At 40.7% G+C, this 27,438-nt stretch overlaps 1 protein-coding gene across 3 annotated transcripts in view; it reads left to right on the top strand.

Annotated features, from left to right (window-relative positions):
- Positions 1-25,395, top strand: part of slc26a8 (solute carrier family 26 member 8) — a 39,655-nt gene extending 14,260 nt beyond the window's left edge. Inside the window, exons 6-20 of one of the 3 annotated variants that reach the window (XM_062978302.1) lie at positions 2,887-3,051; positions 5,403-5,552; positions 7,211-7,293; positions 8,045-8,192; positions 9,033-9,146; positions 11,878-11,955; positions 16,526-16,621; positions 17,967-18,073; positions 19,008-19,077; positions 19,609-19,701; positions 19,800-19,934; positions 21,554-21,625; positions 24,148-24,202; positions 24,314-24,507; positions 24,702-25,395. In XM_062978302.1, the coding sequence (XP_062834372.1) occupies positions 2,887-3,051; positions 5,403-5,552; positions 7,211-7,293; positions 8,045-8,192; positions 9,033-9,146; positions 11,878-11,955; positions 16,526-16,621; positions 17,967-18,073; positions 19,008-19,077; positions 19,609-19,701; positions 19,800-19,934; positions 21,554-21,625; positions 24,148-24,202; positions 24,314-24,507; positions 24,702-24,962 (1,821 nt within the window). In that variant the 3' untranslated portion in view covers positions 24,963-25,395. Of the gene's footprint in view, positions 1-2,886; positions 3,052-5,402; positions 5,553-7,210; positions 7,294-8,044; positions 8,193-9,032; positions 9,147-11,877; positions 11,956-16,525; positions 16,622-17,966; positions 18,074-19,007; positions 19,078-19,608; positions 19,702-19,799; positions 19,935-21,553; positions 21,893-24,147; positions 24,203-24,313; positions 24,508-24,701 lie in introns of all 3 variants that reach the window. The other 2 variants (XM_062978301.1, XM_016993247.2) reach the window with 2 other exon arrangements.
- Positions 25,396-27,438: the final 2,043 nt, after the last annotated feature.

The following is a 27,438-nucleotide window of genomic DNA, read 5'->3' on the forward strand; positions in this document are numbered from 1 at the left end:
CGGCGGGCCTTCTCTGCAACATCCAGCCTGGGGCGCACGTTGCCCAACTGCATCGGCTCGTCCTCACTTCCCAGGGGAGTAGAGGCTGGCTGTGGTGGTCTCCAGACTGGACGAGGCTGGACGCTGGCGGTGGAAGGGGGTTTCGGCCCGGCTCTTCCACCCTGGCCCCGGAGCCACTGTCTCCTGTTGGAGAGTAGGACCTCTGCCCGCAAACAGTGGGCGATGAGTCTTTCAAGAGTGTCTGGGGGTTCCACCTTGGAGATTTCTTCCTGCATCTCATGGTTGAGACCTTCACGAAACTGCCCTCTGAGGGCTATGTCATTCCAGCCAGTGTTTTGAGCCAACACCCGGAACTCGGCTATGTACCGTGATAGCGGTCTGTCCCCTTGGAAAAGGCGGCGTAGCTTGTGGCCGGCTGCCTCTTGGTCATCCTCAATTCCCCAGGTATTCCGAAGGTGGGCCAAGAATTGTTGCGCGGTATTCAGGAATGGGGAACTCGCATCGTACAGCGCCGTTGCCCATGTGGCCGCAGGTCCATCTAGGAGACTGTAGATCCACGCCACCTTGACATCTTCTTGGGGAAACTCGGTGTGGCGGGCTTCTAGGTATGCCATGCACTGGCGACGGAATACATGAACTTTGGAGGCTTCTCCGGAGAACTTGGTTGGCAGCGCCAAAGCAGGGAGTCGGGCTCCATGGTCTTTTAAGCCCCGGATCTCCCCCTCTTGTTCTCGGAGCTTATCCCGGATCCGGTTAAATTCATCCTGGGAGATGGTATAGCTGGCCGGTGGTGCCCCGGCTGGTGTACCCGCTCCGGCTCCTGGTGTAACGGACATATTGGCCTTAGGTTGCTTGGTGCTTTGGGTGGCAGAGTCAAACTGTCACGCCCAAGGCTACGGAGCACCAAGAACCAAACACGGAGGCCAATAACTATCTAATATCTTTATTAAGGAAATATATAAAAGTAATAAAAACAAGTAGAAAATATAGTCCAGAAGCAGACCTATCAAATGAGGTCAAATATAGTCCAGAAATGTTTTTTCCAATAAATGATATTAGAGTTCAAAGTTAAATCCAAACCGAAACACACACTATTGCCAAGCAATAGTGTGGGGAAACGTCCAGGGTCTTTCAGGGTCCAAGGTAAAAGTCCACAACAAGGTACGAGGGCAAAACTTGATTCTTGAAGCAAGATCCGTGGCTAGAAGCAAAGCGAGGCAATTCTTGAAATACTTGAATGAGCAAGGCAAGGAAACTGGATTTGCGGACTTGCGAAGTCCACACAAGGCTGGAACGCGATTTCACTCCTGAAGCTGCTCAGTTGACTCCGCACCGGACTAACCGTGCCAGGCACCTATATCTGGGTCTCGTTTTCCCGCCAAACAGGTGTCCAGCGTTCTCTTTCCCTGGAGAACGGGAAACAAAACCCAGCTTTCTCCAGATGTGAGACTCCCTGGATTTTCCCAGGGGAAACATGGCTAATCAGTGTCTTGTTTGGCTGCAATTCGTAAACTCCTGCGAACCCGCTCTTTGACTCCCCTGTCTGCAGCAAAGGACTGTCTCCTAGCAAAGGGAGGTGAGAGCTGTTCAAGGTCTGTCTTAATTGGCTCTGGGGCGAGAACATCAACATCAGGCATCTGGAAAGATTCCGGCTGTTGTTGATCCGGAGAAAACCCCATGTTTTCATCCTCATCTGCCACAGTGACACTAGGAGCGGGACTACAAGGCCCATGAGGCATCACACCAGAGGACTCTGGGTTTGGGCCTGAGATGCAGGTGGAGTTTATCCCAATGGATTCTGGGACCAGAGACAGAATGGTTGCAAGTAGGCAGTTTGAACCGCATTCCTCAAAGCAATCAAGGTCGGATCTCCTGGTGGCAGATGGACATTCCAGTTCGGATGCTGGAAGTGATAAAGCGGAGAGGAATAATGTGCTTGACAGGAGGAGAGCGATAACTCAGTTGAGAAAAGAAAAGGAGTATGTTAGGAGGAGTAGGCGTTTGCTTTTGAAATGAAATGATGAGCAACCTTCTCATGAGGTGGGACCTTGAATTTCCCTTAAGAAGGGGTGCTTTCTCTGACACAGAGGTGGTAACATTAAAAATCCAAGAAGGAAGATCTTTGTTTCGTGTGTATTTCTGCAGCCTTGTATCGTGATTCAAGTTCCAGCCTTGCTTGTTCCTGTGTTTCCAGTTGAATGCTCTAGTATTTTGCAGTTTGGAGTTTTGTTCCAGCCCAGACCCTTGCCCTGTGTTCCAGCTTGGACTCTGAACTTTGGTCTAAACTTGAAATTTGTTCCTGCATTCCAGTGTTGCTTTCTGTGTTTCCAGCTTGATTCATACCTTGGATTAATTGTTCGGACTATTTGTGATATCTTTCGTGGGACTTACTTTGGCATCCAGTTTGGACTATGTTCTTTGAGTGACTTTGATAGACTCTTGCTTCAAGATTTTCAAGTACGTTGTTCTTGTGGATTTAAACTCATTTTCTATGTTTGCATATAATCTTCAATAAACAGCTTGCTTGCTTATATTCTGGGGCTCCAGTGTGGTTTTGAGGTGCCTACGCAGCCTATAATAATAATACTTTATTCTTATATCCTAGGGGTGCAACATGCTTTTTACTGGGGAAAAGAGGTTGAGTTTAGGAGGTAGGCAGTTGGAAATATGAATATAGATTTACCTGAAAAAGTTGCCCAGTTTGGAAGATAGAGGGACTCCTTGCAAAACCTGAAACATAGAATACAAGCCTAGCACCTTCAAACTCCCACTGGGCAATATGACAACCCATTATAGGTACAGGTGGCATTGTAGGAAGCTGCCGTTAATGTCTGGGCCTAGAAATTTCATATTTCTTATGTTGACTTTCTCTTGTTTTCCTTTTAGATCCTTTTAGGTGTTTTTGGCTTGGGATTTGTCACAACGTATGTATCGGAAAGTCTCATGAATGCTTACCTCACTGCAGCAGCATTGCATGTTATTATGTCCCAGTTTTCTTTCATCTTTGGGATTGTTATCGACTTTCATTCAGGTCCTTTGGCATTTTTTTATGTGAGTAAATCTACCTTTTATTCAAAGTCATGTTTCTTGGTACAGAAACGAAAAGGTCAGCTTGAGAAGTAACAAGGCAAAGCTTGCAAGTAATAGTTAAAAGTGTCCTCAAACTGCTTTATTGCAAAATAGGTGAAGCATTGTCGGTGACAAAAATACTGTATATACTCAAGTATAAGCCAACTTGAAAATAAGTTGAGGCACCTAATTTTACCACAGAAAACTGGGAAAACATATTGGGTCAAGTATAAGATGAGGGTGGGAAATGCAGCAGCTACTGGTCAATTTCAAAAATAAAAATAGATACCAATAAAATTACATTAATTGAGGCATCGGTAGGTTAAATGTTTTGCATATTTACATAAAACTGTAATTTACATATTCAAGTATAAGCTGACCTGAATATAAGCTAGTCAGGACCTTCACTTGAGTCTAAGCCGAAGGGGGCTTTTTCAGCCCTAAAAAAGGGCTCAAAATTCTGCTTATACTCAAGTATATATAGTAATTATTATTGGCCATTTTGTCCATTTGGACCCTGCCAAGCTTTAAAAGGGGAAATAGAAAGGTAGAAAGTGTGCTGTTGCTGCTCAGTTGTAGGACAGCTCATGTAGATCAAGGACCTCATCACACTAGACAGTGGTTCTCAACCTTTGGTCCTCCAGGTGTTTTGGACTTCAGCTCTCACAATTCTTCACAGCTGGTAAAATGGTTGGGATTTCTGGAAGTTGAAGTCCAAAATAACTGGAGGACCAAAGGTTGAGAATCACTGCACTAGGGCAGAGATCCACTTTAAATCCAGTTTCTGCCTCCTGCAGAACTTTGGGCCTTATAGTTTAGGGAGGGGCCTTTAAACTGCTTAGTCAGACAAGTCCTGGGCTTCACTAAACTACAAAACCCAGAATTCTGCAGGAGGCAGAAACCAGATTTAAAGTGGGTCCATGCTCTAGTGTGATGGGGCTGCAAGACACCTTCTTCATGGTTGTTGCTAACATCTAACATCATAACTTCAATGATATTTCCAGTACTGTAATAAGAATGCTAAATTATAATAAAATAAGAAGACGACAATGTGGCATGATAGTGTACTCATACAGACGCCTTTCACATGTTCTGAGGATTGTAGGTTCTAAATAAAAATGTTTAGAATATTTATAAAAGGGTTTTGTCTGGATTTGTCAATTCTAATATTAGTTTAATTGTGCTCAGGTGAAGTCAACTAAGCTATGATGGGTTTTTTTTTCTATTCCCATCTTTACAGACAGTCAACAAGCTTATTATTTATATCATAGCACAAACTCCAAACTTTTGCCATAGGTTTGAATTTCAGAATGAGTAAGGGATTGCTGTGCAAAAGATTTTCCTATTTTACTTTAGATGAAAAACTCAACCACAAATAACAAAGTCAAATGGTTCACAGGACTAAAGCATGGATAGGGAGCAGCAAGTTAAAAATGCAACTAGCCATTACTGTTACAAGTAATTGTCAGTTCAAACAACAGCAGCAAATGCATAATGACATCATTAAATCTGTTAATGCTGAAGCTGATGAAATCTCAGAAATATTAGAATTAGGTATTTAGCACCAGCAATCCCTATTTAGTTTAGCAGCACATACCCAACTCTGAATTTCCAACCTGGATGGAAAATAAAACGGTGAAGTGAATTATTGGCTACATTAAATGACTAATGCCACAGCCCTATCATCCACAAATGCCCTTGTGCGCTAGTAGGATGCCTGTTACAATAGTATAGTGAAGCTATGACATCATTGCAGAGAAGGAAGCCTGCAACAGCAAACATGTTATGATAGTGGACAACACTAGGTGCAGATAGAAAATAGGTAGAATTGCAGATGTGGTCTGAGAAGACCAGGCCAATGGAAACTTGCATACTTGGGGGCTCTTCTACATTGCCATATAATCCAGATTATCAAAACAGATAATGCACATGATCTACTTTGAACTGGATTATCTGTGTCTACACTGCCATATAATCCAGTTCAAATCAGGTAATCTGGATTTTATATGGCAACATAGAAGGGGCCTAAGATTACTTCTCCTTCCTCTGCTAATGTAGTTAGAAAGAAAATCAAAAGTAAATGCGCACATAGTAGAAACAGTGAAAAAAATTGTATGCTATGTTCCAATTTCTTCAAGGAACATTGTATAACAGAGTTCTGACATATAGGCAGACTACCGACTTCATAAGTGAAATGCTAATGGCTTTCCACACTGCTGAACACATCTCTAAAACTGAAACTCAGCCATTCATATTCAAGACACCTTCATGTAATAGCAAGTTAGCCCTTAAAAATGAACTAATTCTAATTTTTTCTTGATATTTCCCCCCAGAACCTGGCATATTACTGCATGGGTATTCCAAAAGCGAATTCCACTAGTATACTGCTCTTCTTGCTTTCAATGCTATTGCTGAGGGTCAGTAAATGCATTAAGATAACCTACAAACACTACCCTGTGGAGTTTCCCATGGAGCTTCTTTTAGTAAGTATTTTGATTTTTTGAATAATGTTTGAATAATGTCCCACCAACAAGGGCCATCCAGTTCAACCCCCTACCATGTAGGAAAACACAATCAAAGCACCCTGACAGATGGCCATCCTACCTTGATTAAAAACCTGCAGAGGAGATCTACCACCCTCTGAAGCAATCTACTCCCAATTCATCTTTTGGGAAGTTTATGTAACCTGTAGAACTCCTCCCCAGCATCACATTTCAAATGTTTTGATTTCCTTCCAGTCAGTTTCTTTATGTCAAGATCAAAAACACTATGGAATGGGAAAATCTGTGCTCCTGGAAAATTTCAAACATTAGCTTTAGCAATACAGTAGAGTCTCACTTATCCAAGCTAAACGGGCCGTCAGAAGCTTGGATAAGCGAATATCTTGGATAATAAGGAGGGATTAAGGAAAAGCCTATTAAACATCAAATTAGGTTATGATTTTACAAATTAAACATCAAAACTTCATGTTATACAACAAATTTGACAGAAAAAGTAGTTCAATATGCAGTAATGTTATGTTGTAATTACTGTATTTACGAATTTAGCACCAAAATATCATGATATATTGAAAACATTGACTACAAAAATGGCTTGGATTATCCAGAGGCTTGGATAAGCGAGGCTTGGATTAGTGAGACTCTACTGTATTATACATATTATGTAGAGGCATTTTCACTCTAGTCACTTTTCTAGTTGTTTGTTTTTTATGGTCAACTTTTCTGGCCCCTTCAAGCCTGGAGGGGTACAAGACTGAGGCCCCTTCTACACTGCCATATAATCCAGAATATCAAAGCAGATAATCCATATTATCTGCTTTGAACTGGATTATATGAGCCTACACTGCGATATAATCCAGTTCAAACTATATAATGTGGATTTCCTATGGCAGTGTAGATGGGACCAAAGATTATTATAATAGATGTTGGGCTTTGGCCCTTTAATATAGGAGGGGGGAACCTATGGCTTTCCATATTTTTTTCCTATAACACTCATCGATAATGACAGCTGGTTATTATGTTAGGATTGATAGCTATTGGAGTCAAGCAAGATCTGGAGAACCACAGATTGTTAGCACTGCTTTAAGGAGCACTGGTCACTCTTCCTTTTTAGGTGAAAATATTTCTGCCAGTGTTCTTTCCCAGATGCTGCCTTATCTAAGAAACTTACACATGACATTAATTACATGCTTAGAGTTATCCTGTATGCTTCTTTAAGCTAATTCTAGGTGGAAAATAACAAATTGTCCCCACACATGGGAAGGGAAAATTATCTCTTACCAGCTGCAGTATTAGTGACATTCACCGACTTTAGATGAACCAATTAAAATGAAAAATGAAACAAATATACCACTGATGCAAATCCTTCTTTCTTTTTAATGTTGACTATTACATGAAAGACTCTTGACCCGCCTGCTAAGGTCATATGTAAACCACTCTGCCTTTCCGATAATGGCATTTTGGGATTGGTATTATCAGTTGATAAATGCCAAGGAGCTTTACAAAGGGAATTCCCTTCTCCCCTCCCCAAGGCTCCCTGGCATTATTTATCAGTGCTATAGCACTAAGGTGAGTCTTGTGCCTTGGTAAGGAGGCCTTTTATTTTATTTTGGAGGTAGGTAATTCTATGCTTTATTTTACAGATTATTGTATTTACCATCATTTCGAGCCAAACACGACTATATGCTGAATCCAGTAAAGGAGTGTTTAACCTGGCTCCACAAAGGTTAGTAATCCACTGCTAATATAACATATCACTTTACTAGATATTGCTATCCAAATTTGACACAGATGTATGTATATATGGTCTTGAGAGTCATCCCTCAGATTTGGTATACCTCTCCATACAATGTACATTAAGAGTTTGTGCCGAGGTCGAATGCTTACAAATTTATTGGTACTCCTTAGTCAGGTTTACAATCTGCCCATCCTGACGTGCAACTATTTGCTGTGATGACATGTTGATGTCATTTGCTTTCCAAAGTCAAGAACATCTGAATTAGTATAGAGCAGTGGTTCTCAACCTGTGGGTCCCCAGATGTTGTAAACCAAAACACCCAGGGACCCACAGGTTGAGAACCACTGGTATAGAAAGTTCCTTCTCAATAGCTCCCCATATACATTTTCAACTTGAGTTCACACCACTTGCATAGTATAGCAGTTGGTTAATTCCTGGTTCAAATGACATCTGTCCATCAATGTATTTAAAGTATATCATTTAAAAGCGCTATATCTTTCAGTAAACTGTCTAAGACTACTAACAATAAATATTCAAAATTAAATGTTTGAGACCTAAAAGGATCTTCTCATGCCATAGCTAATCACTATCTTCTTAGCTGTCAAACTGGCTGTAGTGAAACAGAAAATTGTTGTCCTACACAAAAACAGATCTCCAGAGCCATTGCTTTTGAACAGAGTTAACAAGAACTTTAATTGTACAATGCAAAAGAAGACGCACAATATCTCCTTTCTTTCAGCTTTCTGTATCCTGTATTACCAGATGTTTCCAAATGGAAGAATATGGCACTACATGCTTCATCACTGGCAATAGTGAGCTATTTCCTTCTCATTTTTGTGGGAAAGAAGTATGCAAATATGCATAACTATCACGTCAGACACACCCAGGTATGAGGTAAACATCATATATCAGCCGATGGGTTCTGGGAATGTGGTCCAAAGTGTATGATAGAAAATTCTTTCTATCCACTGAAAGACAGAAACAATGCTTACATAAGTTTTTTAATCTTTCACTCGAACTTCTCCTCTCAGGCCCCTTCCTCACTGCCATATCATTCAGATTATCAAAGCAGATAATCCACATGATCTGAACTGGATTATATTGGTCTACACTGCCATATAATCCAGTTCAAAGCAGATAATCTGGATTTTATATGGCAGTGTAGAAAGGGTCTCAGAGGTTCTCTTTCCATCCCCCAGCACAAATTAGCATACATAAACAAGGAAAAGGCTTGCTTTTTCTTTAACAAATAAGCAAACGGTGCCAAACTGTATAAAGTATTTTTTTTAAAAGAAACCTGTGTTCCTTACAATCCTTTGTAAAGGGCAATGCCTTCTGGCACAGAGCTGCGGCAAAGGAAGCACGGTTTCCCCAAGTAACATCCTTCAGATGATCCAGGCAGTGTATGTGTGGGGTGGGGATGGGTGGGGGGGGGGGATTCACAACAATCTCCTTCTGCTTCATTTGGTATCTCAACTAGCTTTTTCAGTTTATATATTAATCTCTGTCATACAGTACCTACTCACCGACTTATACAGCTTTGGGGTGACAAATTCCATTGCATAAATAGAGGCCACAAATTTCACTAACAGGTCCTAACAGGATAAGGTTGCTTTCCCTAATAAATACAATTTATCTTTGCATGCTATAAATGGATCATTCTTCATGAGTATACGTTTTTAATCACAATAATCTGACCAAGATGAATTTTCATTTATCACATGCAGGATTTAATGGCAATTGGCCTATGCAATATCTTCAGTTCATTTTTTAAGAGCTTTGTTGTCAGCTGTGCTATTTCTACAACTGTTATTCAGGAGAAGTCTGGTGGAAAAACTCAGGTTAGTTAATTCACCTAAAATGAGGGGGGTGAACCGGAGAGGAAGGGGGAAAATAGTGGAAAAGGGATGGATACAAGTGGGGGACGAGGGCGATTACATATAAAATATTCCATCTCTTTTTTGTTAAATTAGATATACTGTACAGGCCAGGAGGGAGAAGGACTGTGAGAGGGTAGGGGTGGGAGGGGGCGGGACAGGGCCCAGGTCATCCTCAGGTTGTCCTCTTGGCATAAGGATGGGGCTGCTCATCCCATCCTTATGCTGGGAGGAAAACGAGACATGCGGCAACTTTCCCAATACTCATCCCCTGAGCTTCGGGCTGTCCTCTCAGCATTATGCTGGGAGGAGGGTGAGACAGGAAACTGCCAAGAGCCCTCCAGAGCGCTCTTAGCCACTACATGCCTTCCTTGGGCCGTCCTCTTGGCATAAGGACGGAGCTGCTCGTACCTGCCTTATGCCAAGAGGAGGGCAAGACATGATGTGGCTGAGAGTACTCCAGAGCAGGGGTCCCCAAGCTACGGCCCACCGGCCACATGCGTCCCAAAACCATTTATCCAGCCCCGCAGGAGCAGCTCACTCCTCCATCAAGGAAGGTCATGCGGCATGAAGGAGGAGGGAAAGGGGCACCGCTTACCTTCCTCCCTCACCCCGTGTGCACATTTCCTACTGCCAAGCAAGGCACGCACAGGGTGAGGGGGGAGGGAAAGGTGCACGCCTTTCCCGCCTCCTCACTTGCCCCACATGCACCTTTCCTGCCACCGCCACCGAGGAAGGTGTGCCTTCCAATGCTTTGCTTGTGCTTTTTATTAAAAGGTAAAGGTAAAGGTTTCCCCTGACGTTAAGTCCAGTCATGTCTGACTCTGGGGATTGGTGCTCATCTCCATTTCTAAGCCAAAGAGCAGGCGTTGTCCGTAGACACCTCCAAGGTCATGTGGCCGGCATGACTGCATGGAGCGCCGTTACCTTCTCGCTGGAGTGGTACCTATTGATCTACTCACATTGGCATGTTTTCGAACTGCTAGGTTGGCAGGAGCTGGAGCTAAGAGCGGCCGCTTTGAACCTGCGACCTTTCAGTCTCCAGCTCAGTGCTTTAACACACTTCACCACCGGGATCCCAATTAAATAAAAAGCACCATGCTTTTTATTACGGTATTTTAATTATTAATTAATTAATTAATTATTAAGGAGTGCTTTGCTTGTGCTTTTGGTGCACAAAGGCAGAAGGGGGTTGGACTAAATGGCCCAAGGGGTCTCTTCCAACCCTCATTATTATTATTATTATTATTATTATTATTATTATTATTATTAACATTGAGATTTTTTTAAAACTATAATCCAGCTCTCCAGCAGTCTGAGAGACTGTGAACTGGCCCCCTGTTTAAAAAGTTTGGGGACCCCTGCTCCAGAGGGTTCTCAGCTGCTGTGTGCCTTCCTCCCCTGTCCTTTCTGCATTAGGATGCGGCGGGCCACCCTGTCGTTATGCTGAGAGGACAGGGAAAATGAGGAGGGCTTGAGGTAAGCACCCAGAGGGCTGCATTCGGCCTCCAGGCCTTCGTTTGCCCATGCCTGATCTATATCTATACACAGAAATACCATATATGCTCGAGTATAAGCCGACTTGAATATAAGTCGAGGCGCCTAATTTTACCACAAAAAACTGGGAAAATGTATTGAGTCGAGTATAATAAAAGTAAAAGTAAAAAAATGTGTATGCGTGTATGTGGCAGAGGTGTCTACTTACACAGACAGCCTTCTGCCTCCACAAATGGCTATAGTTCAATGCCTTCTTCTCTAAACCTGGGCACCACCAGGTCCCCAAGCTAGTAAAGGAATAAAATCTCTCTGAGATTTAGGAATCCTTCACTCAAGACGATTATTTCTGTTTGCAAAAATATTCGTTTTTAACATGCTTTATCTCTACTAGGGTTTTCAGAACGCAGTTTACAACACTGTAAAATCTTCCAAAAAAAAAAAACACCCAGGAACATTAAACAGATCAAGATCAAAAACAACTAAAATTACTCCAGAAATTAAGCATCTATGTAAAATACAGGGAAGAAGAAACTACTTTGAACTTCTACAATATGCATATATCTGTGTGTAGATGTGCCTTTAAGCTTGACATTGTGATCACATGCATTTTTTAGGTTTTTCGTAGGTAAGGAGTACTCAGAGGTGGTTTTACCACTTCTTCTGAAATATAGCCTGGAAATCATTGACAGTCCCCCACCTAAGTACTAACCAGGGTTGTTCCTGCTTAGCTTCCAAGATCAAACGGCTACACCATCAAAATTCTCCCTTCCAGCCATGCCTTTCTTGGTGACAGAAGATGGAGCAAGCCTCTGAAAATTACCATTATTGACATACACTTGTTCAGACACTCCAGGTAGTTTGAGTCCTGAATGAAAATCCTCAGCAATTATAATTGTTCCCAGGGGGAAAATGTCATCAGTATGACATAACAAAGCACCAAATTATAATTATGTAGTGTGAAACTACTGGTCTAAAGCTATATTTCTTGATGATGTTAATTATTAACATACTTAATGATGTGATAGAAGCTGACACTTAAGTTTGCTGATCTCCTTTGAACTCATGGTTTTGAATGCAATCCAAGAAAGATGAACGTGATGGCTGACACAATATGGATTTCTGCTGATGAACTCAGGAATGGTGCAAAAACCAATTGATTCCAGAACAAATGTGTAATACAGTATGTTCTTTTAACTAGCTTGCAGCTCTTATTGGAGTTTCCTTAATGCTGGGGATCGTGCTAAAGTTGGGATACTACTTCCAGTACCTTCCTAATGTAAGTTAATGTATAATAGAATCTCAGTAAAATGGTGGGAGTAACTGGACAATTAAGAATATGTCTATCTATAAAACATTGAGCTTTTCACCATATTGTAGTTGAGGGTGACCCCCCCCCCCCAAATAGAAGATAGTTTATAATCAGGGAACTTATAGTTTTGCCAAGGACACCAGGCTGGATAATAAGAGTTAAATCTTGGACAATTTGCAAAAGGGACCAACAACCACCACAAGGAATGCTTCCCATGTTAAATCTGTGTACCTTTGACCAAGGGTTATATTCTATATTTTACATTTTGTATATTTATAGCAGAAGGTCCCAAGGAAAACCATGTCACAAAAGGTATTTTGATTTTTGCCAAGCTTCCTTTCCTTCTCAAATTTGAAATGTATCCTTCTGCCTCTGTATCACCTTTGACACACATTTTTCTGTTCCCTTGATGCTTTAGACTAGATTCTACTAAAACACATCATCCACTAGATAGCCTCTCTCTCTCTCTCCCATCTCTCTCTCTCTCCCCCTCTCTCTCTCACTCTCACTAACTATTTAACTCATAATCCCCTCCCTGGCACTAGATTTCCTATCCCATCACCTTTGTCAACCCAACCCCCTGTGGATATGGAGATCTAGATGGTCTCCCTTCTTCATTCATGTCCTTTCTGCATGTGTTGTCCTGCCCAAGGGGGGGTCAGCCCATCTAGTTTTTAGGTGTCCTTGCCTTCCTGGACCCTCTTGTGAATGTCCCACTGTCTTTTTCTATAATTTCATATTTCCTCCCCACAAGAGGATCAAGGGAGATAGAAGCCCCTTAGAGAACCTGGTGTATCTCAATCTGTGTGTAAACCCAAACATGTGGGGACACAGCCCCTCATGTGTGTGCATGTATAATCTTGTTATTCTTTTTGTATCATTTTATATGATTATATGTATGTCTTTATAAAACATGAAGCAGGGTGACCCCGTTGTGAACTCTGACCAACAGTTCTAAGATCTGGGTATTTCAGGTTGCCTTAGACCAGGGGTCCTCAAACTTTTTAATCCGAGGGCCGGTCCACAATCCTTCAGACTGTTGAGCGGCCGGATTATCATTTTAAAAAAAAATACAAATAAATTCCGATGCACACTGCACATGTCTTATTTGTAGTGCAAAAACAACAATAACAATGAAAGAACAATACAATATTTAAAAATAAAAACAATTTTAACCCAACATACATTTATCAGGATTTCAATGGGAAGTGTGGTCCTGCTTCTGGCCAATGAGATAGTCAAGTTAATTAGGGTTGTTGTTGTTGTTGTTGTTGTTGTTGTGTGCCTTCAAGTCATTTCAGACTTTGGGCGAGCCTAAGTCTAAAATGTATTTATTTATTTATTATTTATTTACTGCATTTATTTACTACATTTGTATCACACCCTTCTCACCCCAAAGGGGACTCAGAGTGGCTTACAAATTATATGTATATACAATATATTATAGTATTAGCATAGCACAATATTAGCATTATATATTACTTTATTGATCTATACCACTATACTGTAATATTATAAGTAATATTATATGTAATATAGAATATATAATTAATATTATATGTTATTATTAGTGTTATATTGTATTACATTATAATATTATTATCCATATTATATGTATATACAATATATTATATTATAAAACTGAGGCCGGGGGCCAGGTAAATGACCTCGGAGGGCCGCATCCGGCCCCCGGGCCTTAGTTTGGGGACCCCTGCCTTAGACCATCACCTTTGTCAAAGGACTTCCATGCATCCAACACAGGGAACAATAGACGATTGGCTTTTCTTCCCACTTGGGAAGATGAGAAGCGCTTGGACATGTTAATCATTCTTCATAAAGGACATTTCCTCTCTATGGGGAGCAGGGAAGGTTGCAACCTTCCCCACAATGACATTTCCCCTTCCCAGGAGCTAGAATCATCTGATCCCATCAAGATATCTGGATTGCTGCTAGTTAACAATGGAACTGATGCTGTGTCTGTGGAAAAATGTTGTTTCAAATCTTCATGTAAATAGACAGGTCAGGCTGGATGGGATTTGGCTATCGCCAGATCATTTGAACAAAGGACCAACCATAATCCTGTCATCATGTCAAATATTTCTCTTTATTTTGCTGTAGCTGCATCCACTCTCACCATTGGCCAGCAGGGAGGCAGCATCACAGGTGGAGCTCAGGCTCTCATTGGATAAGCACGCAAGCCCCCCAGCTGCTCCTCCCAGGCTGATGATGTCAGAAACACCCTGACCAATCAGTGCCAAGCCAACTCAGGGGGTGGACGTGGGAATTTCAAATGAAAAAAACTATAAAAGTGCATGTTTTGCTGTGTTATGTATCTCAGCCTATTTTGGTGAATTATCCTGGGCTGGCATCACTTTCAGATGAAATTAAATAAAATACCTTGGTGGCTTCTGCTTCAGCTTGGTGAGATCTATTCTGGAATTATTGGCTTCTTTTTCTCACCAGGCCTAACCCACAGCTGCTTGGATCTCACTATCCACTGCTGCTCTAAATTGCTCGATAACAATATGAACATTACCATATTTGTTGGCTTTAGAAAATAAATGGCCCCTTCCTTCCTTCCTCCCTCCCTCCCTTCCTTCCTTCCTTCCTGGAAGCATTTCCTGAACCATGAAGTCAACTGAGGAGAGAGGTAATGGGGAAGAGGAAGGTCATGGACGTTCCAAATAGTACTTTCTCACCATGTACTAAGAGCAAGTCTCCACAGGCATGAAAATCTGGAGTCACCCTGATTTCACTATTGGCAGTCTTCACAATGCTTTTGCATTTCGGATGGGTATTGCAAGTTCTGAATGGACTTTGCCCTGCTTAAGGCAAAGTCAGGGATGTTCTGAAGTTTGCTTAAAATTCCAGAGTGTCCTGGAGCTTTGGGACATTGTGGATAGCTGGATCTGGTTCGATTTGGGAAAAAGATGATAATGTTCATGCCACCGGCATTGCCACTCCCAGCCAGCTGCAGAGCTCCATGTGAGCTCCTCAGTGTTGCTGACATCAACAGAGGCGCCCATGCAACCAGGAAGAAGGGGATGAGATCAGCCTCCTTCCTAGTTCTTTCCTTGCCTTTGACAACCAGGAGCTCACACAGAGCTCTGTGATCAGATAGGAGTGGCAATGAGGGTCCAGTGGGACCAATACAGTTTCAGCTGGATCATGATGTTTCAATGAGTTTGGCAGGATGCATTTGACAACCACTGGGGGAAATCCTCTTCATTTCTGCATTAGAGATTAGTTTTACTTACTGCCACAGGATGCCAATATATATACTGTATATCTATTGATTATTCTATCTATCTAGATGCAGAGCCTTTTTAGGACCATTGCAATTGCAGATTATCACATTTGACAGGAAAGTATCATCACTGACTATGGTGGTACAAACTACAGTGCAACCTTTCCCAACTCAATTCCTTCTAAATATATTGGACCACAACTACCACCATCACTATCTGCCATTTGCCTATAACAGATTTGAGGAGCATGAATGATTTAACATTAGTGTTAAACCGTCAAAGAAACTTGATTAATTGGTAATAAAGCAATGAGGAAATTCAGTAATAATCTATCTTGAAGAATTGTTAAATCATTAAATTGTAAAATAGCATTAATAACACTAAAATGATCAATATCAAACTAAATAGAAGTAATTATTGTTGTTCAAAAATAAAATTGTTGGTGTTTCATAATTTAAAAAAGGAATGTCGAAATTGTTATCAGCCAGATTTTGTTCATTTTCATGGTTTTCTTCTGCTGAAATTGTCCACAGGCTTGTGGATTTGAATGGCTTCTATGTGTAGTCAACAAGAATTCATCTGTTGCCCCAGTCAGTTGGGGCAACAGATGAATTCTTCTTTAGTTGCCGAAGGCTTTCATGGCCAGAATCACTAGGTTGCTGTGAGTTTTCCAGGCTGTATGGCCATGGCCATGTTTCACCCACATCTATGGCAGGCATCCTCAGAGGTTGTGAGGTATATATTGGAAACTAATCAAGTGGAAGGTTCAGAGTGGGAGAAAAAAACTCTTGTCGGCAAGCATGAATGTTGCAATTAATCACCTTTATTAGAATTGAAAAGCCTTGCAGCTTCAAAGCTTGGCTGCTTCCTGCCGGGGGAATCCTTTGTTGGGAGGTGTTAGCTGGCCCTGATTGTTTCATTTCTGTAATGCCCATTTTCAGAGAGTGTTGTTCTTTATTTACTGTCCTGATTTTAGAGTTTTTAAATACTGGTAGTCAGATTTTGTTCATTTTCATGGTTCATTTTTTTTATTAGTTATTTCCAAGTGTTGGCCTTGTAATTGTATTCTATCAGATCTGAACAGCATCCATTTCAAAGAGTTGCTCTAGAAATATACATTACATATGCTAATATAACATTAGCTTGCTAATGAAACAAAACCTGCCTTTTCCTACTAGTGAGTTATTTCAAGTGTCTGTTCTGACAGATTGTCTAACGATGTTCAATATATTTTGTGCATAGTATTTTTTTCAGAAAAAGGCAAATTAATGTTTTACTACTTTGCACAGGCTGTTTTAGCTGCTATTATACTGGCCAACATGTTCCCGTTTCTGGAGAAATTTATGGATATTCCTTTCTTGTGGAGGCAAGATAAATACGATTTTGTAAGTGTCATACAATCTACAAAAATGGGAAATAGAAATGAAATGGGCTGGCAGATTCATGCTATATATATCCAAACAACAATGGAGTTATCCACGGCCATATATCTTTAAATTCTGTTGGTTGAGGGGATCAGTATAAGTAAGATGATAGATAACCATGATTAAATCTTCTCTTTCTAAATGTATATTTTTACTAATGGTGTAAGGAGAAGCTCTGTAACTTATAAAGAAAAGGGTTCCTTCAGATCAGGATATGAGTCCAGCATGAAATCTTGGAAAACATATTTTGATTTGGAGAAAGCTCTTAAATCACAATTTCATAGTTCAGATATCACTGAAAATGGGGAGGTTTTCTGAAGTCAAGTACAAAAGCAGATGAGGGGGATTTCCATGGACATACAGTAGAGTCTCACTTATCCAAGCTAAACGGGCCGGCAGAAGCTTGGATAAGCTAATATGTTGGATAATAAGGAGTCATTAAAGAAAAGCCTATTAAATATCAAATTAGGTTATGATTTTACAAATTAAGCACCAAAACATCATGTTATACAACAAATTTCACAGAAAAAGTAGTTCAATACGCAGTAATGTTATGTTGTAATTACTGTATTTATGAATTTAGCACCAAAATATCATGATATATTGAAAACATTGACTACAAAAATGGCTTGGATTGTCCAGAGGCTTGGATAAGCGAGGCTTGGATAAGTGAGACTCTACTGTATAACTTTGTTTCAACGGTGCTAATATGCTTTATCAGAGAGGATCATCATATCCTAACTGAAACAATACAACATAGAAGCAGAGCTTTGGATACTGTTTGGATTACAACCTTAACAATACTGACCATGATTCAAAATTATCAAGTAGTTTTAAGGACCCCACTGGAGCTCTCGGCGGTGCAATGGGTTAAACCCTTGAGCCAGCAGGACTGCTGACCGAAAGGTCAGAGTTTCGAATCTGGGGAGAGCAGGGTGAGCTCCCGTCTGTCAGCTCTAGCTCCCCATGTGGGGACATGAGGGAAGCCTTCCACAGGATAGTAAAACATCAAACATCCAGGCACCCACTGGGCAATATCCTTGAAGACGGCTAATTTTCTCACATCAGAAGCGATTTGCAGTTTCTCAAGTCACTCCTGACACAAAAAAAGGACCCCACGTTCAGCTGAGATACAAAATCTTTTAAGAATTCTTGAACATTTTCTTTCTCAGCCAAACGTAGAGGCCCTATCATTCCTGCACAGTTTGTTCTTTTATCTCCAGTACATAATGGTTCAATGTTATACTTGTGCCCTACTATTATATTTAAATAGCTAATATTATTCCTATTTCATCTTTTCTTAAAGGGTATTTGGATTGTGACATTTCTAGCTGTGCTCTGCCTTGGTCTGGATATAGGCTTGGGAATTGCTATGGGATTTGCCTTTTTCATAATAAGTGTCAGGTCACAAAGGTACTGTCTCCTTTAGTAGTATAGTATTAGATTAATGTATGTGGGGGGAAAGAAATGTGTGCATAGAAATGTAGAGAAAGATCGCTTTTATGGAAAGGAAAGAGCACTTTCTTGGAGAGAACATAGTGGCTAAAAAGAATGGTGGCTAGGTAGTTGCATTCTTCATCTGTGGATATCAGTTGGCGCAATGGTTAAACCCTTGTGCTGGCAGGACTGCGACCGAAAGGTCGGCAGTTCGAATCCGGGGAGCAGGGTGAGCTCCTGTCTGTCTGCTCCAGCTTCCCATGCGGGGACATGAAAGAAGTCTCCCACACATCCAGGCATCCCCTGAGCAACATCCTTGCAGACAGCCAATTCTCTCACATCAGAAGCCACTTGCAGTTTCTCAAGTCGCTCCTGACATGGAAAAAATGTTGGATAAACATACTTGGATTACTGTTAAAAAATTAATTAAATAAATATCGATATTATATCCTCTGAATTCCAGGCTTCATTAGCCAAGTTGTGACTACACAACAAGCACATAACAAACTGTAATGTTAAATTTTATAGCACACAATATATCACATTTTACTGTGAGATAATTTACAGTATGGAGGTGGTCTGCACCATATTTGAGCGAATGTTTTGTTTCCATAGTAGAGTAAGAAATAAGACCAGCCTCTTATTTGTTTTTTGGTGGCAAGGGGGATTAGCATATCTATTCCATAGGAAACTGGGAAGAATAGCTGGCTGTAATTTAGATAATCATTTAAAGTCACATTCTCAGTTAAATAGTTATTTGCCCATCGCGTTTTCCTTCCTGCAGTGTAAATAAATTATTTTCTCACTAAAGGCATACTTCTATATGGGGAAGAGAGAGAGACTAGCATTTAAAGTACTGTAGTAGGTTCTACTAATTGAGAAAGCAGATCTAACATATATTTTGTTTCAGAATGAAGATGTTGACCCTAGGCCAGATTCCAAGCACCAATATTTATCGCAGTTTTTCTGATTACAATGAGGTAAGGGAGGTGTTAATATTATTTGATATAACCATCCCCCATCACCAACACAACAGTAGTTGATAATACATCTGATTTAATTGATTCCAGGAATTATATTTTGGTAGAGCACTGAGAATAACTACCACAGTTGTGACTGAAATTGAAGAGCTATACTTGAAAAGTCACAGTTTCTGGCATTCTGACACCAGCTCTGAAAAATATGGGGCATAATGCTCCTCCTGTCAGAATGCAGTCAACAATTACAATGTGTGCTGTTTGCTATTCCCTTGTTACCCCTGACATAAACAAGAAAAGTATACCTGTGACACACCGGCTGTGTTGCTACTTGTGTTTTGTTTGCAGAAGTACAGAAAAGAGGGGAGAACTTAAGTAAATACTGAACATGGTGACTGACTCACAGGGGACAGAAAAGGAAAAAAGATGGGAATGGAATAATACATTTAGGAAAAGAGGATGGCATACCATGCTATAACAGTTTTTGCAAGTCCTGCCTGTAAAAATAAATAAAGTTTTGCTTTGATTTTTTAGGCTTTAGAGATTCAAGGTTTGAAGATATTCCAGTGCTGTGCTTCTATTTCATTTGCAAATATGAAGAATTTCAAAAGATACATTTTGCGTAAGGTAATCACTGCTTTTCTAATGATAATGGCCAGGAATTCCACACCTCTGGCTTCGGATGAACTGATGTCTCCAATAAACTGCCCCTGTTTCTGTTTCAGATGGATATGAAGGCTGTGCCCTTGAATGAACATGAGATGAGAGCTTTGATCTCACAAAGTATGTCTACCATTAGAGGACAGAACAAGGATTTGAAGTGTTCCTGCGTTTGTGATCCCCCTGAACCATTACCCAGGGTTAGTGATTTCTCTTTTGTAACTTTTATTATTTATTTATTTATTTCCAGCATTTATATCTCGCCCTTCTCACCCGGGAAGGGGGGGGGGGGGACTCAGGGCGGCTTACAACAGTTGGCAACATTTAATGCCAAGAACATAATAATAAAACAAAAACAGTACATATCAATTAAAACTATAAAAATACATCATTAAAATACATTATAACACTTAAAACATATGTAAATTAGATCAATTTGTCTAAAAACCTCATGCTTCAGGTTTTGTTTGTTTAATCACATTATTTTTAGAGTTCCCCATCAGAAGCCATTGAGGCAAGTGTTTTTCATTCCCCAGATCCGAACTCTAGAACTACCAAACTTGTGTATATGCACAGAATCTGAGAAAATAACAACATTCAATCTGTCAGTGTATATATATTAAACATGATACCCCTTAGGAACAGATAACTGGAGGGAAAAAGAAAGCAATGCCGGTTGCTATATCATCTGTATTGTAAATCAGCTTCTGTTAATGTAAGAGAATCCCTCTTCCCTTGCTGTGGACTGGCCTCACCTCTCTACCAAGGGCAAAGGGAACTTTTGCTATACCTATGAAAGGAGAAAGACCTTCTTTGGCATAGCCATAGTCTACATAGAATAGGGAGGAGGACAGGAACTCCTTTGTGGAGGATAGCAAGATCAATATCTACCAATCATGGTAGGCATACTGCTCGCAGTTATAGTCCTGTAGGCTATATTCAGAGGCCCGCGATGAACTAATATACAGAATCTTTTGCATTTATGTCTTTGTTCCCTTGAGCTGATTTTCAGCTCCTTATAGTCAACATCTAAAATAATGGTTGCTGCTGCTGCTTCTTTTCAGCGTAAAATACTGGTGTGGAGGGAGGGAATAGGAGGAAATACAACACACATCTCCGTGCATTCTCATATGCCCGTATCAGAATGAAAAAGCCATTTCTAGTTTGGCACTGAATCAGTATTACTGATTCAACAATAAATCAGATATAGCTAGATAACCTAGCATTTACTTTCCAGTTCACTGTTTTTTCAATCAATCAAAACAAAAAAAATGTTTGGCATTAAATTTACTCTTAAGTTATGTTGCTAAAATTAAATTAAGTTTGCTTGTAGATTACTTTCACTTTGGTCATTTCCAGCCCAACTGTATGCTTTCAAATTGAAAAAAAACCAAGCTGTCATTAATCCTAAATGAAGAATGGTAGCAGTTTTAGATGTGTCAGGTTTCTGGATGTATGATGCAGTCATATTTTTCAAAATCCATATATTTTTTATCTACTGTATCTTCTTTTCATTTATATTCCACCTTTACTCTAATGAGCTCAAGGCATGGTGCATGGCTTTCCCTCCCACTTTATCCTCACCACAATCCTGTGCAGTAGGTCTGGTTCAGAGACAGTAGCAAGTTCAAGGTCACCCAGTATGTTTTCTATATTACTGGGGGCTAGAATTTGAATCTTAAAAATTATTGTTCAGCCATTTAACTAATATACCACACCAGTCATGTTAAAGATAATTAAATAAAATTAAGAAAAATACATAAATGAATTGCAGTGTCATCCTACCATGGTTCAAAATCTCAACTCCCTTGCATTCTAGGTGCCTTATACAGAGAAACTTATCCGGCGAGTTCATACATCTGAGTCATTCTCTTCTTCATCTTTGGCCTTGGTACGCTGGACAAGAAATGACAGTAGATATCTTTCTGATACTGATTATGTGCAGTCTATCGGAGAAAGAGTAGAAGGAAATAATTTTATAAAAAGGAAAGAAAATATGATCAAATTATGGCCTTGCTCAGATCCTCCTTTAACAAAATCCACAACTCAGTTGTACCCGCTTGATTCAGATTCTGCAGTGTATATGATACACACCATTATTTTGGACTTTAGCATGGTGCACTTTGTTGATCTGCAAGCATCTTACTTATTACGGGGGGTAAGTAACCCAAATTATTGCCACTTAGCTGATGTATTAATAATGTATTTCTTCTAGAGCAGGGGTCCTCAAACCTTTAAAACTGAGTACCTCAGACTGCTGCCAGGGGGGGGGGCAGAGTAGAATTTGTTGTTGTTGTTGTTGTTGTGTGCCTTCAAGTCATTTCAGACTTAGGGTGACCCTAAGGCAATCCTATCATAGAATTTTCTTGTCAAGCTTCATTCAAAGGGGATCTGACTTCATCTTCATCTGAGGCTTATTTTATTTATCATGTCAGAAGCGAACCGAGGGTATAGTTGTAATGTATTTAAAAACACAAAAAAAAGTTTAAAAACTTGGCATTATATTAAATGTCCTTTGACCTGTAGCTGGCCACTTGGAGTGCCTCTGGTGGTGCTATAAGAAGGTCCTCCATTGTGCATGTGGCAGGGCTCAGACTGCATTGTAATAGGTGGTCTGTGGTTTGCTCTTCTCCACACTCACATGCCATGGGCTCCACTTTGTAGCCCCATTTCATAAGGTTGGCTCTGCATCTCGTGGTGCCAGAGTACAGTCAGTTTAGTGCCTTCCAAGTCGCCCAGTCTTCTGTGTGCCCAGGAGGGAGTCTGTCATTCGGTATCAGCCATGGCTTAAGGTTCTGGGTTTTAGCCTTCCACTCTTGCTTGCTGAGTTGTTCCTGCGAGTATCTCTGTAGATCTTAGAAAACTATTTTTTGATTTAAGGCATTGGCATGCTGGCTGATATCCGAATGGGGGATGGGTCAGAGATGTCACTGCCTTGGTCCTTTCATTTTAGACTGTTGCTTTCCGGCAGATGTCAGGTGGTGCAATACCGACTAAACAGTATAATTTCTCCAGCGGTGTGGGGTGTAGACATCCTGTGATAATGTGGCATCTCATTAAGAGCCACATCCACTGTTTTAGCGTGGCGAGATGTGTTCTACACTGGGTATGCATATTCAGCAGAGAGAGATACATATTCTGAGGCTGAGAGAGTGTAACATGACTTTCCTAAAGTCACCCAGTGGGTTCAGAGCCATAGTCCGAGGTTCAAACCACTACACCACACTTCTGAATTATTTCCCTCTCTTTTTCCTTCCTTTCTTTCACCCTTTCTTCTCTTCCTTCCCCATCTGTTTCCCTTTCTTCCTTTCTTTTCTCCTTTCCTCTTTTTCCTACCTCCTTTTCTCTCTCTCTCTCTTTCTTTCTTTCTTTCTTTCTTTCTTTCTTTCTTTCTTTCTTTCTTTCTTTCTTTCTCTTTCTTTCTCTTCCTTCTTTCCTTCCTTCCTTTCTTTCTTCCTCCCTCCCTCCCCCCTCCCTTTTGGGGGGAATTAGAGAGAGGAAAGGAAGGGAGAGTTAAGACATGTGTGCAGAGATTTCCTGTTTATAGGGAGATAAAGAGGAAAGTAGAGTGAAGGAGCAAGAAGGAGTGAAATAGAGAAAGGAAAGGCAAGAAGAAGGTGGTGGTAGTAGCGGTGAGAGTAAAGTTTAGGGTGAGTGGGCAAAAGACCTTGGCAGACCGGATTTGGACCACAGGCCATAGTTTGAGGACCCCTGGTCTGACGCATAGAACCTGTTTAAATATCACTGTGAAATATTAAAATTTTGTATGCAGATAATTTGCAGGTGGGATGATCATTTTTTGCAGTTGTCTAATAAACAATTGACATTTTACTTTTAAGTTGGAACCAGTTAGATTTGTGTGGATATAGCAGTATGAACTGAAGGATAAAAATGGGGTGTTCAAGTATCATATCATATGATGTGGTTATTATTATTATATTTATAATTATCTATGTTTATATCTTGCCTTTATCTCGGGAACTGAGACCCATCATAAAGGAAGACTTGTCTCCTAAAATTTATTTCCCATAAAATAAATAATTTCTAGAATGCTCTATTAGGTCAAGAATGGAAAATATGCTTTTTTGCCATGTTATGCCTATATTTGCAAAAGAAGAATGTATAATTTATTATCTAATCATAGGCCTAAAGAATATAATTCATACATCTCTAGCTTGTTAGCTGAATTGGAGAGGGGGGGAGAGAGATTCAACAATATATCTTGCAGAGGATGGTGTATTATTTTCTGTAAAGTTCTGATTTTAAAGTAGTACAGAAAGCAGCAGCAATTGTTCCTGCCACCAATCTTCATACTAAAAGCAAGCGAATTAAATCCTTGAAATAATTTTGTATCAGTCTATGTATAAAAGATATAGGCACAACTACTGTTAATATACTGCCTTCCTTTTACAGCTTTGTCATGCATTTCAGAATACTGGCATCACAGTTCTGATAGCTGCATGTCATCGTAAGTACTGTAATTTTATTTCTCTAGCTGTTTTGGATATCATTCACATGAACAGTATCTATCTATGCATAGCTGGTGACACATAATTCTTTCTGCATTTTAATCTCACAGCCACAGTAATGAGATCTTTTGAAAAGATGGATTTTTTTGACCACTGTGTCACTAAAGCACGATTCTTTCCAACTCTACATGATGCCGTCCTTTATGCTGTGGAGCCAGATCTCTTGCAAGAGGAGATGCCAGTGGAAGATGAGAACATACCACCTGACGAAGTCTTCGCTGATGTACATTTAGATGACCAAAAGGTGTCGTACTTCATAAAAAATCCATAAATGCACTAATCTGACAGCTGTAAATCTGGGGAACGTGTCTTACCTTTACAGCAATCAGTTAGTTAGCCAGAACTCTGAAAATAATGTGCTATCAGGATGAGATATATCCGGATATATAAGTATAAATCTGTGTGCATTTCGGCACTTTATATTTCTGTGTTTTTCAGGACAGAAGAAGCCAGCTATCAGGGAGGAATCCCCAACTAGACAGGAGGAGTGAGCAATCAGATGGCATCAGAGATACTCACTCACTGAAAACATTTCCCAGTGATGCTTACCTTGATGAGCCTATATCAAATCTTTTCCGCACATTTTCTCTCCAGAGTGACGTTGAGACAGTTCCTCGCCATCTTGAAATGACTCCTGTGCAAGAAAACAAAGATGGGCAAGGTTGGGATGGAAAATGGAAGTATTCCAACGATGTCTAAGTTATGAGAGCTATTGGAATTTAGCTATGTAAAAGTGGCACAGACTTGATATAATTCAGATAGTTCTCACTTGGGCCAAAAACTATTTTTGCTTTTTGATGTTTAAATTCATGTTGTTAAAATACTTAACCATGTTTGGTTGGTGTTATAGGGGAAACAGTGTAGAGAGCATGTGAATACATTAATTGTAAAATATTGATTAGACAATAGTAGTAGCTGTATAACATGGTCATCAATTAAACAGTGTAATTTCCAAGGCTTTTGTTTTCTTCAAAGCATACATTCTCTGTATTTCAACATGGCTTTGTACACCCATTGAACATCTAAAATGTAAAATGTCAATGAACCCCTTTCATTCTTGAGATGGCAAGGAGGAGCAATCCGCTATGGACCTGTGCTGCTGCTGAACCTGTCCATTAAAGCCTTTTATCTGATAAAATTGCATGAAGATTAATAATAAGCCACTGGTCTAAAACAGATATGAGGAGCGTGGTAGCCATTCTGGTATTGTTTCACTGTAGTTTCTATCATCATCCATTACTATCCAGAGGTGGCTTCCATGGTAGTGCGGCAGTGAATCCATCCTACATTTTAGTTACTATTAAAGGTATTGTGCTGTTTGAGGTATAGAATTAACAACATTGGATGGCTCTTTTAAAGCTTGGACAGAGGGTGTATCTCCACTGTAGAATTAATGTAGTTTGATACTGCTCTAACTGCTATGGCTTGATGCTATGGAATCATGGGGATTGTTGTTGTTGTTTATTCGTTCAGTCACTCCCGACTCTTCGTGACCTCATGGACCTGTCCACGCCAGAGCTCCCTGTTGGCCGTCACCGCCCCCAGCTCCTTCAAGGTCAAGCCAGTCACTTCAAGGATATCATCCATCCATCTTGCCCTTGGTCGGCCCCTCTTCCTTTTTCCTTCCATTTTCCCCAGCATCATTATCTTCTCCACGCTTTCCTGACTTCTCATTATGTGGCCAAAGTACTTCATCTTTGCTTCTAATATCCTTCCCTCCAGTGAGCAGCCAGGCATGATTTCCTGGAGGATGGACTGGTTGGATCTCCTTGCAGTCCAAGGCACTCTCAGGATTTTCCTCCAACACCACAGTTTAAAGGCATCTATCTTCCTTTGCTCAGCCTTCCTTATGGTCCAGCTCTTGCATCCATAGGTTACTATGGGGAATACCATTGCTTTAACTATGTGGACCTTCGTTGCCAGTGTGATGTCTCTGTTCTTCACTATTTTATCGAGGTTGGCCATTGCTCTCCTCCCAAGAAGTAAACGTCTTCTGATTTCCTAGCTGCAGTCTGCATCTGCAGTGATCTTTGTGCCTAGAAATATGAAGTCTGTCACTGCCTCCATGTTTTCTCCCTCTGTTTGCCAGTTATCAATCAGTCTGGTTGCCATAATCTTGGTTTTCTGGATGTTTAACTACAACCCAACTTTTGCACTTTCTTCTTTCACCTTGGTGATAAGGCTCCTCAGCTCCTCCTTGCTTTAAGCCATCAGAGTGGCCTGCATATTGCACGATGTGTTCTGCGTACAAGTTAAATAGGTAGGGTGCAGCCCTGCCATACTCTTTTCCCAATCTTGAACCAGTCTGTTGTTCCGTGATCTGTTCTTACTGTGGCTACTTGGTCTTTATACAGATTTCTCAGGAGACAGACAAGGTGACTTTGTATCCCCATACCACCAAGAACTTGGCACAATTTATTATGATCCACACAGTCGAAGGCTTTAGAATAGTCAATAAAGCAGAAATAGATGTTTTTCTGAAACTCCCTGGCTTCCTTCATTATCCAGCGGATATTGGCAATTTGGTCTCTCGTTCCTCTGCCTTTTCTAAACCCAGCTTAGACATCTGGCAACTCTCGCTCCATGTATTGCTGGAGTCTGCCTTGCAGGATCTTGAGTATTACCTTACTGCCATGTGAAATAAGTGCCACTGTACGAAAGTTTGAGCATTCTGTTGGCTCCAGCTTCTGCCTACCTAGCAGTTCGAAAACATGCAAATCTAGATCCAGGGAAGTCATGCTACCCCTGTATTCTGCCTTGGTTAGACCACACCTGTGTCCAATTCTGGGCACCGCAATTGAAGGGAGATGTTGACAAGCTGGAAAGCATCCAGAGGACGGCAAAGATCATCGACTAAGGCGACCAAGGCTGTCTCGGTACCATGCCCCGGCCTGAAGCCAGACTGTGCCGGATCTAGAATACCAGCATCTACCAAGAATGCCTGGAGTTGCACTGCCACCATCCGTTCCACGACCTTGCCCAAAAAGGGGAGATTGGAAATCGGCCGATAGTTATCCAATTGAGTGGGGTCCAGTGATGGCTTTTTCAACAGCGGTTTTATCACAGCCAATTTGAAGCTCGCTGGAACAATGCCGTCCCTAAGGGAAGCATTCACCACCACCTTCACCCACTCGGCCAATCCCCCTCTGGCTTCTCTCACCAGCCAGGATGGGCA

The sequence above is a fragment of the Anolis carolinensis genome, chromosome 4 (assembly GCF_035594765.1).
Source record: "Anolis carolinensis isolate JA03-04 chromosome 4, rAnoCar3.1.pri, whole genome shotgun sequence".
Lineage (NCBI taxonomy): Eukaryota > Metazoa > Chordata > Lepidosauria > Squamata > Dactyloidae > Anolis > Anolis carolinensis.